General features: G+C 39.4%; 1 protein-coding gene across 1 annotated transcript in view; it reads right to left on the bottom strand.

Annotated features, from left to right (window-relative positions):
- Nucleotides 1-13,052, bottom strand: part of LOC149283379 (delta-like protein 1) — an 87,147-nt gene extending 74,095 nt beyond the window's left edge. Inside the window, exons 1-10 of the mRNA XM_089497613.1 lie at nucleotides 12,999-13,052; nucleotides 12,425-12,742; nucleotides 11,207-11,267; nucleotides 10,434-10,691; nucleotides 9,409-9,469; nucleotides 9,093-9,223; nucleotides 8,798-8,967; nucleotides 8,165-8,381; nucleotides 6,927-7,725; nucleotides 6,699-6,813 (exon numbers count right to left, since the gene is read on the bottom strand). Coding sequence (XP_089353739.1) covers nucleotides 6,699-6,813; nucleotides 6,927-7,725; nucleotides 8,165-8,381; nucleotides 8,798-8,967; nucleotides 9,093-9,223; nucleotides 9,409-9,469; nucleotides 10,434-10,691; nucleotides 11,207-11,267; nucleotides 12,425-12,742; nucleotides 12,999-13,052 — 2,184 coding nt within the window. The remainder of the gene's footprint in view (nucleotides 1-6,698; nucleotides 6,814-6,926; nucleotides 7,726-8,164; nucleotides 8,382-8,797; nucleotides 8,968-9,092; nucleotides 9,224-9,408; nucleotides 9,470-10,433; nucleotides 10,692-11,206; nucleotides 11,268-12,424; nucleotides 12,743-12,998) is intronic.
- Between the last annotated feature and the right edge of the window lie 283 nt (nucleotides 13,053-13,335).

Here is a 13,335-nt window from a genome sequence, read left to right as displayed (position 1 = left end):
TGCAAGCAAAACACTCAAAAAACTTCAGGTAATAGTCCAAAAGATTTAAATTAGAGAAGCCCAGAGGACAATCCCCACCCCCACCTCCCTCAGCAGTACTCCCCTGTCCATAGCTGTTTAATAATTGAGTACAACATAATACTTAATACCAAGTCAATAACATCTTTGAAAAGATTAATGGCATTGAAAAAATAGATTTTTGTGCCTGTCTTTTGTTTGAAACAGCATTAATTTGATGATTAAGCATAATATAATTAATCATGTAAATAAAATAGGACACTTGACATTATCTGAATGCTGGTTCTAACTGGTTTAAGTAATGACAAATTGTGAGATTTCTTGAGGTTTCAAGTCATTTCTATAAGCACTCGTTTTCATGACCCCGTCTTCAACTTATGGCCTGGAGGCCAAGAAGGCCTTTGAGTGGCCCTTAGACCATCTGCCCTAGTAATTTTATTAAGGGTTTTCTAGCAGCTGAGTGCTTTTTTTCACTAAAACTAATTTTTGATCAATTTTATTGCATATGGTATTAATTTGCCTTGCATTTGGAAACAGTGTTTACCTTTTGATTGTTTTATAAATAATGTTGTAATAATAATTCTGATGAATGTATATCCAAAATTCAGCTTTTAATATGGTAAAAAAAAAACAAATACAGTTTATGTATACTAGGTCTACATAGGAAAAAATCTAGAAAAACAAAAACTGCCCATATTAAAAACCAACAACATTGATAAAGCAATTCATACACATCACATCATTAACATTGCAAAGGACTATCTATCTATCTATCTATCTATCGATACAGAAAGAAAGTAAGCCCTCTTTGAATTGTATGGTTTTACATGTCAGGACATAATAACAATCATCTGTTCCTTAGCAGGTCTATTAGGTAAATACAATCTCAGATGAACAACAAAACATGACGTTACACCATGTCATGAGTTATTCAAAACAAATAAAGCCAAAATGGAGAAGCCATGTGTGAAAAACTAAGTAGACCTTATGATTCAATAGCTTATAGAACTGCCTTTAGCAGCAATCACTTGAAGTAATCGTTTCTGTATGACTTTATCAGTTTCTCACATCGCTGTGGAGGAATTTTGGCCCACTTTTCTTTACAACGTTGCTTCAGTTCTTTGAGGTTTGCAGGTATTTGTTTATACACAGCTCTCACAGGTTACGCACTGCTTAGTCTTCTTATAGGAAGCAGGACCACGGAATAGGCCCAAGAATGTATGAAATCCTGTATTAAAAGGTAAGATGGGTTTGAAAAGCAGGGCAATGACTTGAACACCAAACCAGGGGGAAAAGTAATGTTCCTTGATGTAGGAAAGCTGAGGTCAAGTAATCAAACCTAGCAATAATTATTGCATCAAGAATAACAGCTAAGCTGGCTTCTTGATTGGACCACAAACATGTTAAAATGGGGCTATTCATAACTACTAAGTCCAAATCATATTGAAGTTCTTACAAAACTTCCTGGATAGTGCACCTCTTCCACATAGAAGCATCATTATGGAATACAGATAGGAGAGCCTGTGGGTGTTTAAAACTAGAATTTTATTATTTGTTTTTTCATGGTAATCTAACAGCAAACACCAAGAGAGGATATTCCTGTATTTGTTAGCATACATTTTGAGCTGGGTAACACTTTGGATAATCTTTCGCGCCTGGAAGACAGCCAGGATAAAAATTCATTACAACGGATTATTTTTAGTACACAGTTTCCGGAACACCACTTTCTCATAAATATATTCTCCTTGAATCCCTTTTAAACTCCTTTGGTGAACAATTACTAAGTAAGGAACACTGGGTTGAAATAAATAAGTTTACTCTTTAACTTGTTCATTGCCACAGATGTGCATAGTTCTTTGGAAAATATATATCTCATATTATAACAGTTTAAATATATAGTATATAATAGACTGAACGGCAGTCTGTTCCCTTCCTAGATTTAGTCATGCAGATAAAGCTCTTGTACTAGCTACGACTCATTCCAACTAAATCAGGTTTGTTTAGTTAATCCCAATGTGATCACATGTTTTGCCTATACTAACTACCCTGGGACCTAGTCCAAGGTTCCTATCTTAGTCCACTTTCGACAAGTGGGGCAATCTGTCTTCCACATGAGATGGGACTGAGCCCTGTAGGTAATAATCCTAAAAGAAAAGGAAAATCTGGTGATGAGACCCTGTATAAGCAGCAAAAGAACAGGAACTGTACCAAACATACACTTCCAAGATATATATATATATATATATATATATATATATATAGCGAAAAAACGCTATTGTACATTAATTGTAAATACAGTGGGGCAAAAAAGTATTTAGTCAGCCACCAATTGTGCAAGTTCTCCCACTTACAAAGATGAGAGAGGCCTGTAATTTTCACCATAGGTACACTTCAACTATGAGAGACAGAATGGGGGAAAGAATACAGGAAATCACATTGTAGGATTTCCAATGAATTCTTTGGTAAATTCCTCGGTAAAATAAGTATTTGGTCACCTACAAACAAGCAAGATATCTGGCTCTCACAGACCTGTAACATCTTCTTTAAGAGTCTCCTCTGTCCTCCACTCGTTACCTGTATTAATGGCACCTGTTTGAACTTGTTACCAGTATAAAAGACACCTGTCCACAACCTCAAACAGTCACACTCCAAACCCCGCTATGGCCAAAGAGCTCTCGAAGGACACCAGAAACAAAATTGTAGACCTGCACCAGGCTGGGAAGACTGAATCTGCAACAGGCAAGCAGCTTGGTGTGAAGAAATCAACTGTGGGAGCAATTATTCCAAAATGGAAGACATACAGGACCACTGATAATCTCCCTCGATCTGGGGCTCCACGCAAGATCTCACCCCGTGGTGTCAAAATTATCACAAGATAATCACGGTGAGCAAAAATCCCAGAACCACACAGAGGGACCTAGTGAATGACCTGCAGAGAGCTGGGACCAAAGTAACAAGGCTACCATCAGTAACACACTACGCCGCCAGGGACTCTTATCATGCAGTGCCAGACGTGTCCCCCTGCTTAAGCCAGTACATGTCCGGGCCCGTCTGAAGTTTGCTAGAGAGCATTTGGATGATCCAGAAGAGGATTGAGCGAATGTCATATGGTCAGATGAAACCAACGAAGAACTTTTTGGTAGAAACTCAACTTGTCGTGTTTGGAGGAGAAAGAATGCTGAGTTGCATCCAAAGAACACCATACCTACGGTGAAGCATGGGGGTGGAAACATCATGCTTTGGGGCTGTTTTTCTGCAAAGGGACCAGGACGACTGATCCGTGTAAAGGAAAGAATGAATGGGGCCATGTATCGTGAGATTTTGAGTGAAAACCTCCTTCCATCAGCAAAGGCATTGAAGATGAAACGTGGCTGGGTCTTTCAGCATGACAATGATCCCAAACACACCGCCCAGGCAACGAAGGAGTGGCTTCGTAAGAAGCATTTCAAGGTCCTGGAGTGGCCTAGCCAGTTTCCAGATCTCAACCCCATAGAAAACCTTTGGAGTTAGTTAAAAGTCCGTGTTGCCCAGCGACAGCCCCAAAACATCACTGCTCTAGAGGAGATCAGCATGGAGGAATGGTCCAAAATACCAGCAACAGTGTGTGAAAACCTTCTGAAGACTTAAAGAAAACGTTTGACCTCTGTCATTGCCAACAAAGGGTATATAACAAAGTATTGATATGAACTTTTGTTCTTTAAAAATCAGACAATGCGATATATGGCTTTTGTTGTCTCATTCTGTCTCTCATAGTTGAAGTGTACCTATTGTGAAAATTACAGGCCTCTCTCATCTTTATAAGTGGGAGAACTTGCACAATTGGTGGCTGACTAAACACTTTTTTGCCCCACTGTAAATAATAAATATGTGATAATACACAAATATACATATATCAATAAATACCCATAAATATCTATAAATATTTAACCTCAATAAATTACAACATTTATTGGCCTATTCAGCTGTTGACTAGTATTGCCCACTGTTGCTGAGTCTGTACCTTACAATTATTCCTAGATCCTTCTCCTTAGTAGTTTTACTGAGGGAGATACAATTTAATGTATTTGTTGCATTGTTATTATGTTTCCCATAATGCATAACTTTCCATTTGTCTGTATTGAAATTCATTTACCGCTTGCCTACCCAGTCCCTCACTCTGTCTAAATCCTTCTGCAGAGAGGCAACATTGAGGTTAGACTGTTATTACCCTACCTAATTTTGTGGTACTAAGAGGTGGCTCTCAATGCAATATGGGAGATCATTAATTAACAAAGTAAAACGAAGAGGACCCAGGACAGATCCCTGGGGCACACCACTTAATACCTTGCTCCAGTTTGAGAATTTACCATTTACAACCATTTTTTTCTTTCTCTTTCCAATCCAGATATTTGCATATATTGGCCCCTAAGCGTATATACGTCAATTTGTACAATAACCTATTGTGTGAAGCCGTATAAAATGCCTTAGCAAAGTCCAAACAGATCACATCTACTGCCACTCCTAGATCTAAATTTTTACAGTAATAGAATTCTATTAGGTGGGTTTGACAAGACCTGCCTTTCAAAAAATCATGCTGACTTCTACTAATTCTATTCTGATTTAAGGTGTATTCTTGAATGAATGCCCTTAGCAACCCTTCAAATATTTTCCCCTTCATTATTAGTGAGGTCAAGTGTTTGCAAGAAGGAAATAGATGTGAATACTATTCTTTTCCAAGTGAATTGGTCATAACCACTAAAGAAGATTAATGCCATAATCTTATTTTTTTGGGTGATATTTACTTCAAGATTAAAAAGATTATTTAACCTCAGGGAGGCTGAAGTTTATATGGCAGAATTTCCAGAACAGGTAGTTAAGATGGCTGCTCCCATAGTACACACACAAGGCAAGGTTTTCAGTACATGTATATCGCTTATTTGAATTGCAATCACTATTACATTTGTAATTTGTTTACCGGTTGTGAAATACAACACCAAATTGTATTTACTTTGATATACTTTCGATATACTTTCTTTTTCGTCTGCACATTTGCCCTTGATAGCGTCCAATCTGTCTTACTTCATCTTCTTTGATGGAAAATTTGCACATACAAGAAAGTCATTGTGAAAAACTGTGAGTTTGCTTACTGTGTTAAAGCAAGTTTTGGGGAAATACTGTGCGTCTTACTAATTTTGCTAAAGGAACCTGTGTGCTTTTGTCTGCAACCTGCTGATTTAAAATGAAGTGGAGATTTCCTCCGAGTGTAGTCCTATGTAGTCCTAGTGATTGTAAACCTTGTTTTTTAACCCAGAATAGTTGTTACTACTTTCTGATCAACAAAGGCACATTTTCCATTGTGTTATTAAACACAGAACTAGTCTAAACTAAACTAAAAGCCAGGAAACAGCCTCAGTACGTACAAAGGGTGTTCTGTAAAGGACATGCTTACTGAAAACAGACAAATCTGCATGAAACAGTACACCTGGTTTTAGAGGTACCCATTGAGTCACTGGTAACACACCTCAAAAGTGTGGAAAAATAGTCATGTTTATGTGCAAAATATACATTTTTAAACATACACATCTAGCAAAGCAACATGTATTATTAATATTATTTATTTTGGAAAAATACTTTAAAAAAGGAATTCCTTCATTAACAAGAAAAAAAAAAAAAAAACTGTAAAAAAATCAAATACCATTTGCACAGTATTCCATAAATACATATATATACACAAAAAAATATAGTCACATAGACCCGAAGTGCCTTTGTACATATTTACCAAAGTTTAAATTATAAAAATGAACATCACATGTACAATACTCAAATTTTACAAATATCGTAAAAATAGTCTTACAGGTTCCAAAAAATAACACATTTTTTGACCAAGTAGAAAACATCTTTCAGTATCAAAAAGACATGAAGGCAGTGTCTGTCTGCAGTTTAGCAACGGAGTGGCTCATCAGAATCCAAAATATACTACTCAGGCAGTGCACTGTTCTTCTGCATAACATACAAGTCCTTTCATTAAATATATATATATATATATTTATAATAATAATTAAAAAAAGCAACTGTCCATAGTGCAACGGAGAAACGGCAGTGCAACAGTTTTTGTTTGGACACGGAGACTAGCTTGGGGGTGTCCGTTTTGCAGTCAATTTGCTAATTTCAGCAGAGAACCAGCTCAGACTGAATTTAGTGTCTCAGCAGCAGTCGACTAAGGGATGTCCCTCTTCTCTTTCATCAGCAGCATTCACATGGGCATCACCTCTGAATATACGACATGAACCTATGTTGTACAGCGTCCATATTACACCTGTGAAGAATAAAGAAGAAAAATCTATTAGCCACGCATTAGCTAAATGTTATTGTAAAAAAATTGGCTCTTTGTTTTGATTAGAAAATTATCAAATTATTTAATTTATTATTAAATTAAACTGTAGCTTTGCATCCAGTATTTTTATGTGGTCTACTGAATTTGCAGATGACAGATAAGTTACTGAATAAACTGCAACTGATATATCATGATACAAAGTGAAAACAATAAAAAAAAATTTTTGTGAATAAACGTTGAAAGACTAAAGCTCAGCATATTTGGTGATTTTGGTTTTAAACCATTAAAGGTTTCTTTCTAACTTAGTTCCTTCCACAATACTCAATTACGATACCTATATTTACACAACAGACAGCTCAATACTAACCTCAGTTGCTATGATGCATTCATCTTTTTCATCTGATATCACATACACTGACTGATACTTTGTTTCCTTCGAAGTAGAATAGACAGAATCTGCTCGCCTTCTTTCTGATGAATTGCTGGAGGGAACAAATGCAAAGCGCAATGTTAGCATACTTGGAAAATGTGAAATAGTGGAATCATGGGAAATGTCCTAATGCTTTAATACAGCATAAGTGCAAATGAAATGTACCTTTTTGGGTGTACTGCATGCATGTCTTCTGAATCTGAGTCACTTGAGCTGCATTTTGCTTCACATTTCCTACGCTCCTCCTTTGCCGAGTCTTCGTGCTTCAGCTCATGGACCAAATTGTAATCCACAGATGAGTACCTGGTTTTGTAACCATTTTTGTCATTGTTACTTTCACTGAGAAAGTCCACTTTCTTATTGGTGTTTTTGATTTGGGTGGTGCCTATGATGCTCACAGAAATATCCTTCTCTCTTTGACAGTTGGTCAGGTTATTCATGGTCTTGGCCTCACCATGACTTGCGCTGGGCATATGGCGCCTCTTCTGCACTTTAAGCCGCACACATACAATCACAGCCGCACAGCCTAGCAGAAGCATCAACACCAGGATTATCCCAGCGCACACTGCAATCCATGGAAACTGTCCATTTTGCCCATCTGTGTACTTTTCAGTAATGTCAACAACAACTGTGTTGGCTTGCGGTTGCTCGGGCAGCAAGAACTGGCAATTAAGCCCACCGTAGCCACGGGCACACTCACACGCATAGCGATTATTTCTCTCATGACATGTTGCGCCATTGTGGCATGGGTTGTGTTCACACTTGCTGACTGGCATGCTGCAGTTCTTTCCAGTGTATCCAGGAGGACAGGTGCAAGAATAGTCATTAATCCCATCCTGGCATGTCCCACCATTCTGGCAGGGAAAGGAAGCACAGTCATCCAAGTTATCATCACAGTGTCTCCCAGAGAAGCCCTCCTGGCACTGACACATGTAGGAATTTCCAAGATCTTCACAGCGAGCTCCTGCAACACAGCCAAGTAGGGAACGGTCAATGAAAGCACGTGGGTAGTATACACAACACAGAGAATATACTATGATTACTAGAACCAATGAAATGTTGTTATTCAATAATTTACTTATACAACAATATATGATACAACTTTAATATACTTATTTACTTATACAACAAATGCAGCACTAGGTATCTACATATGCTGTGATAAAGTCATATCTTTTCACCGAAGTAAAATATATTTAAATGAACTGCTAAGTACAAGCAAGCCTGTGTTGTAGAATGTCTTTGTGTATGTTTTGTACACAAAGATCAACCATGCCTCTAGGTGGTTTAGTCTTTGTCTGGTCCTGTGTGTGCTAGAAAATGCTAGATCTGTTTGAGTAGTTGTACAAGTTTCTAAACTATATATTGTACTGTGGAGCTTGAAACCTATTCTGTTTACTTACCATTTGCACATGGGTTTGAGCTGCAGTAATCAATTTTCTTCTCACAATTGAATCCAGAATAGGCCACTGGGCAGAGACAGCTGTATCCACCATCTGGGTTATCTGTGCACCTCCCTCCATTGAAGCAGGGTCCATCCGCACAAGTCATGGCACTGAGCTCACAGTTTTTACCATAGAAGCCTGGTGGGCAGGAACATGAATAGCTATTCTCCAAGTCCTGTCAAAACAAATGGAGAGTGGTTTGTAGCATAGGTTTTAAGCAACAGAAAGGAATTAAGCTGTAGACTCATTAACTTAGGTCACGCATGAATTACTAACCATGCCATTCAAAAAAAAAAGGGTGAATTTCTAAATGGAAATAGATACTATTGAATTGTTGATCAATAACCCTGTTTCGATTTTCAGTTTACTATTTATGGTGAATCATTTTCTTGTTTGTGTGTTTTTTGCATCTACAAAGGTGAACTATGCTGATGAGCTTTCACATTCGTAAAAGCTACAGCTCTAATAGTAAAGATACCAAGCTTATTACACGGTTCAGTAGATTTTGGCCTTCAACCAGTAATTGAAAATTTCACAATTTTTTTCACAACATTTTTTGGTGGTAAAAACAACTAAGTTTTGTATACTTACTGTGCAGCTGCCTCCATTTTTGCACGGATTGGTGTCACACTCATTGATTTCAATCTCACAGTTAGACCCTGTGTACCCGGGACGGCAGGAACATGTGTAGCTTCCCTGGCCAGTGTTGGTGCAGGTAGCTCCATTTTTGCAAGGCTTGTGGTGAGTACAGTAGTTAAGATCTGGAGGAAGAAAATGGTATGAATCTTAGGTATGGGTTTTTTTTTCTCCTATGCACAATCCAGTTTTTTTTTGAGAGCCCAATTAATGTATTTTGCACAATACTTAAGGGGAAATCGTAGCTCACCTTGGTTACAGAAAAGGCCACCCCAACCTTCTTGGCAGTTGCATTGCCAGGGCTGTTGACAGGTTCCATGCAGGCATCCTGGATAGCGGATACATTCATCACAGTATCGACCTTGCCAACCAACTCGACATCTGGACAAAGAAAAAGAGCAACAATGTGGTTACATATCAGGTACACTAAACTTCAAGTGGAAGGTAGGTTAAAAATTGGATCGTTTTGTGGTCTGATTCCAAGACAAAGTTAAATAAATTTGAATTTAAAATTACAAAATGCGTGCACATATAAACCATTGGGTTTTTGTTTGAGAAGAACTTACTTGCATTCCCCAGGTTTTTCACAATATCCATGGTGTTCATCGCATCCAGGTAAACAGATGGCTATAGTATGAGAAAAAAAAAAAAAAAAAAAAAAGAGACATGAGCATTAAGTCAAACAATTTGTGCACAAACATATAAAGGGTTCTGGTGCACACTCTCATAATAAGAAGTCTGATATCTTCTGTGGTTATCGATCCTGCCTGGTAACTGGGTGCTTTACTGGTCACTTGTAAACAAGCCTTCTCTCCAATACATTTACACGCAGACAAAAGAGGCCTCACAATCCTCACCACCCCTCCCCCTTTGAAACACACTTTTTCCCAGTGAGGGTCAGAAGTCCTTTTTTTTTTTTTCTTTTTTCTTTTTCCCCAATTCTATACACACTGTTCCTCCCCTTAATATCCCAGCGAGTGTGTGCAGATAAGAGTGGACAGCTGGTGTGCAGGGTGCCAGTACAGGACAGCTGCTCTATTGTCTATCCCTCACAGCAGCTGCCCTTCTGCAACAATACCCCACACCCTTCAACCAATTACAGGCGGGGGTGCTGCCTCTCCGTCCAATCATGGCAGAGATCTAATCTGTGGCACGCGTGTGATTTCTCCGCAAACTTTTCATTATTATTATCATTCAAATAAATGGCCTAAAGTTCTCAAAAGAAAGAAGGGGCACCAGGCTCACAAAAGACATTGGGGGAAGGGGGTTCTTCCAACTTCCCTTGCTTAATAGAAGCTTGTTAAGCAGGCAGTGCAATTTTACACAGCCATGTGAATCTAAGCAAAAATACTACACAGAATTAAAAAACAAAACTAGGAAACACAAGTAATGACGTGATTTGTGTGATAAATCTATTATCAGGAAGGATAAATTTTAGGGTGCATCAGCCATGGAAATCTAACACAAGATTATTTTGAATACAGGTGATGATGATCATGCATTTTCTTTCTTCTGGGAAGAAGCAGACTATCTAATGCCCTGCAGATCTTCTCATTAGCGCTCCCCATCTGTGTACTCTTAAGACACTTACGTTCAGTGCAGTACTGGCCCTTCCATCCGGGGTTACACACTTTCTCTCCCTTTTCACCGCAGGAGAAGTGTCCAAATGCGTCATCCCTGGGTCGACAGTAGTCAGAGCAACCTTCTCCGTAGTAGTGTTCATCGCACACAAAGCGGTATGAGTACTTGAGCTCAGTTCGGCCACTACTGTGTAAATCCTGAGACCACTCTTCACCCACGGTCAGGTGCCTCTGCGTAGTAAGGCGACTGATCAGACGATCTGGGTTTTCTGCCAAAAATAACATAAGATTTGTTGCAATGGATACCCAAGCTGGCAAACACTCTCTGATATTGCCTATGTTTATTACTAAGCTCAAAATGCTGATTTGTCAACTAAGATTCTCCAATTCCAATTTATTTGAATTCAACATATATGGTGTTTACTTGGCACAATATTAGACTCCAAATGAGACAATGAACTAGCCTCCTTGTTTGGTAAATGTGCCAAACTAACTTGCATATCACTAGTGGCGACATTAAATGTTCACACTTTGAAATTTACCAAGCAGATCAAAGCACCAAAAGGTGTTAAGTGCATTGTCACCTCATAGTGATAATTCGCATGTAATCACAAGAATGTTTTGAAACTATACCTTCATAAACAACATTTGGTGACTTGTTTCCTTTGCAAAAAAGGCTACTTTTTGTTCCCGGGGATTTCTTAAGAGAATCCGTTATTGATCTAGAGGGAACTGTAGGGGTGGCAATTTTGCCAGTTCTCCAAATGTATTTAATATGTCTTACCTGTGCTCAGGTCATCTGGGGAGTCTGTGTGTAATGCTTCAATTATAAGAGAAAATGTACCCTGTGGAATAAAAAAAAAAAAAGAGAATATCGGGGTTAAAAACAAAGCTAGGAAATTAACAACCTTTTTCAGTGCTCATTAGGTGAGGATCTATCAGTAGCTTTGGCTGGTTGTATGTTTTCACTTTTCCTAAGGAAATGGGTGGACTTTTATTTAATAGTTATTTCCTGGTATTTGCTTTTATTTTGTTTGTTTGTTTTATGAGTCAGCCTATTTTTAACCCTTCATGTGTTAAGAGTGTCCCTGTGGACAGTTAACCCCTCTCTTTTAACCCTATAACGGGGGTTAAGGCAAAAGGTTAAAAGGGAATAGTGATTATAGAACCCACTGGGCTGTTATCATTAATCTTCATGCTTCATTTTCCCAGTTTCACACATTTAGAATGGATGTTAAAACAACAACAAAAAAAGAATCCTTTTGGGACTTTCACACTGTGCTGATAATTATACAGCCAGTTCCAAAGACAAGAGGGGCTGAAGTGGCAGCGGCATTTCCCACACCTAACTAACACTTGGTTTATTTTAGAAAAAAAAATGTGATGCCAAATAAAGTGGGTTTTTTTGGTTTAGAGCTATGCTGCCCCATTCACATTCAAATCTAGTTCTTTCAGTTGGCTTGTCTTTGAGCTCTGCTTATTATTCATCCCCTGGGGTATACAGACAGATGTAGCCCCCAAAATAAACCTTCCCTCAGGCCACCAGCCTTTATCTGATCTGTCCAGCAAGTCTTTCATCCAGGGGTTTATTTCACCTCCCGTAATCTGACCCCACCCTGCAGACAGCGATTTAATCTCCTCCATCAGCTACTGTTTTCCTTATAACCAGCCACCCCAGCGTCACCCCTCAACGGCTACTATCCTAAGGGCTTTCGGCGACCGATCATAATCGTCATACATGAAGGATGTTCTGAATCCTGGCTGCCTAATGTCATAGACACCCACGTTGTGTTATCAGTTGCAGATCCGCCAGACAGCTAGTCTTGTATGGAGCCGCCATGCAGGGTGATATCGTGTAATTCAGCCATTCATAATGTTGTATATGTTGCTGCTGCTGCTGCTGGTGATGTGTGTGCAGCTACAGAGCAGTGTGTCAGGTTAATTGCCTGCCCAGCCATCCCCACAGCATTTCTCCCCGGCATAAACACATTAGATCACTCACAGGCCAGGTGAATCCGAAAGGGAATCTGATGGGGTTTGTGAATGACGGATCCGAGCTGCTGCTGTCCGGCACATTGAAGGAGTTGGACCCCAGGACTGGAGTGACAGCGCTGCCGTACGTACACGGGGGCTCCGGGGACACGCTGGTCTGGTAGTGCTTGAGGCAAATCCTGAAGAAGGTCTTGCACTCGCACTGCTGCAAACCCTGGGAACCGGACGCTCCGGACGTCCCGGGCCGGCAGCAGTTCTTGTTTCCAACCAAACCCTTCTTATTGACAAACTCCTGCAACTTCAACTCGAAGAGTCCAGAGCAAGAGATCTGCGAGGCAAACAAATCCCACATGATCACATTCTGCACATTACCGATCGATCAATACAGAGCATTAGCGACGACTGCTTCATCTTAAATAGCGCGATGACCTGAGTGCCTGTGCATACATCGTACACATACAGCGCATCCATGCAGATACATACAATGTAATAAGACATGCCGAAAGGTACTGAATTCACCGCACCGGTTCAATAGCAGATCGGGTGACAATTCGAATTAAACAATGCAGGATCGGGCTTCTTACCTGGTGGAGCATAGAAGAGAAGATGAGAAGACTCAGTGTGAATTGCCGTCCCATATTGGCTGAGCTGCTTGCACTTGTATAGGTTAAAATGTACGGGCAGCCTGGCCACGGACTCGCATGCAGCTACACTGCTACAATGGGATCTCTGCTTTCCCTTTTCAATTCTCTTTTTCTATTCTTTAGATACGCCCTTTGAGTGACAGCTATTCTGAATAGCAAAAAAAAAAAAAAAAAGGTGGAGACTGGTGTTAAGGTAAAGAATGTAATTCTTCTAATCCACCTTGCCTTTAGAAAGGTCCATAGGAATCAAGTTTAAGAACTCAAACAAGAATCCATC

Source organism: Sceloporus occidentalis, unplaced genomic scaffold (assembly GCF_023333645.1).
Source record: "Sceloporus occidentalis isolate IW3139 unplaced genomic scaffold, rSceOcc1.0.p SCAF_105, whole genome shotgun sequence".
In the NCBI taxonomy this organism is placed as follows: Eukaryota; Metazoa; Chordata; class Lepidosauria; order Squamata; family Phrynosomatidae; genus Sceloporus; species Sceloporus occidentalis.
Note: the sequence above shows the minus strand (reverse complement) of the source record. Positions and strands in the feature narration are given on the sequence as shown.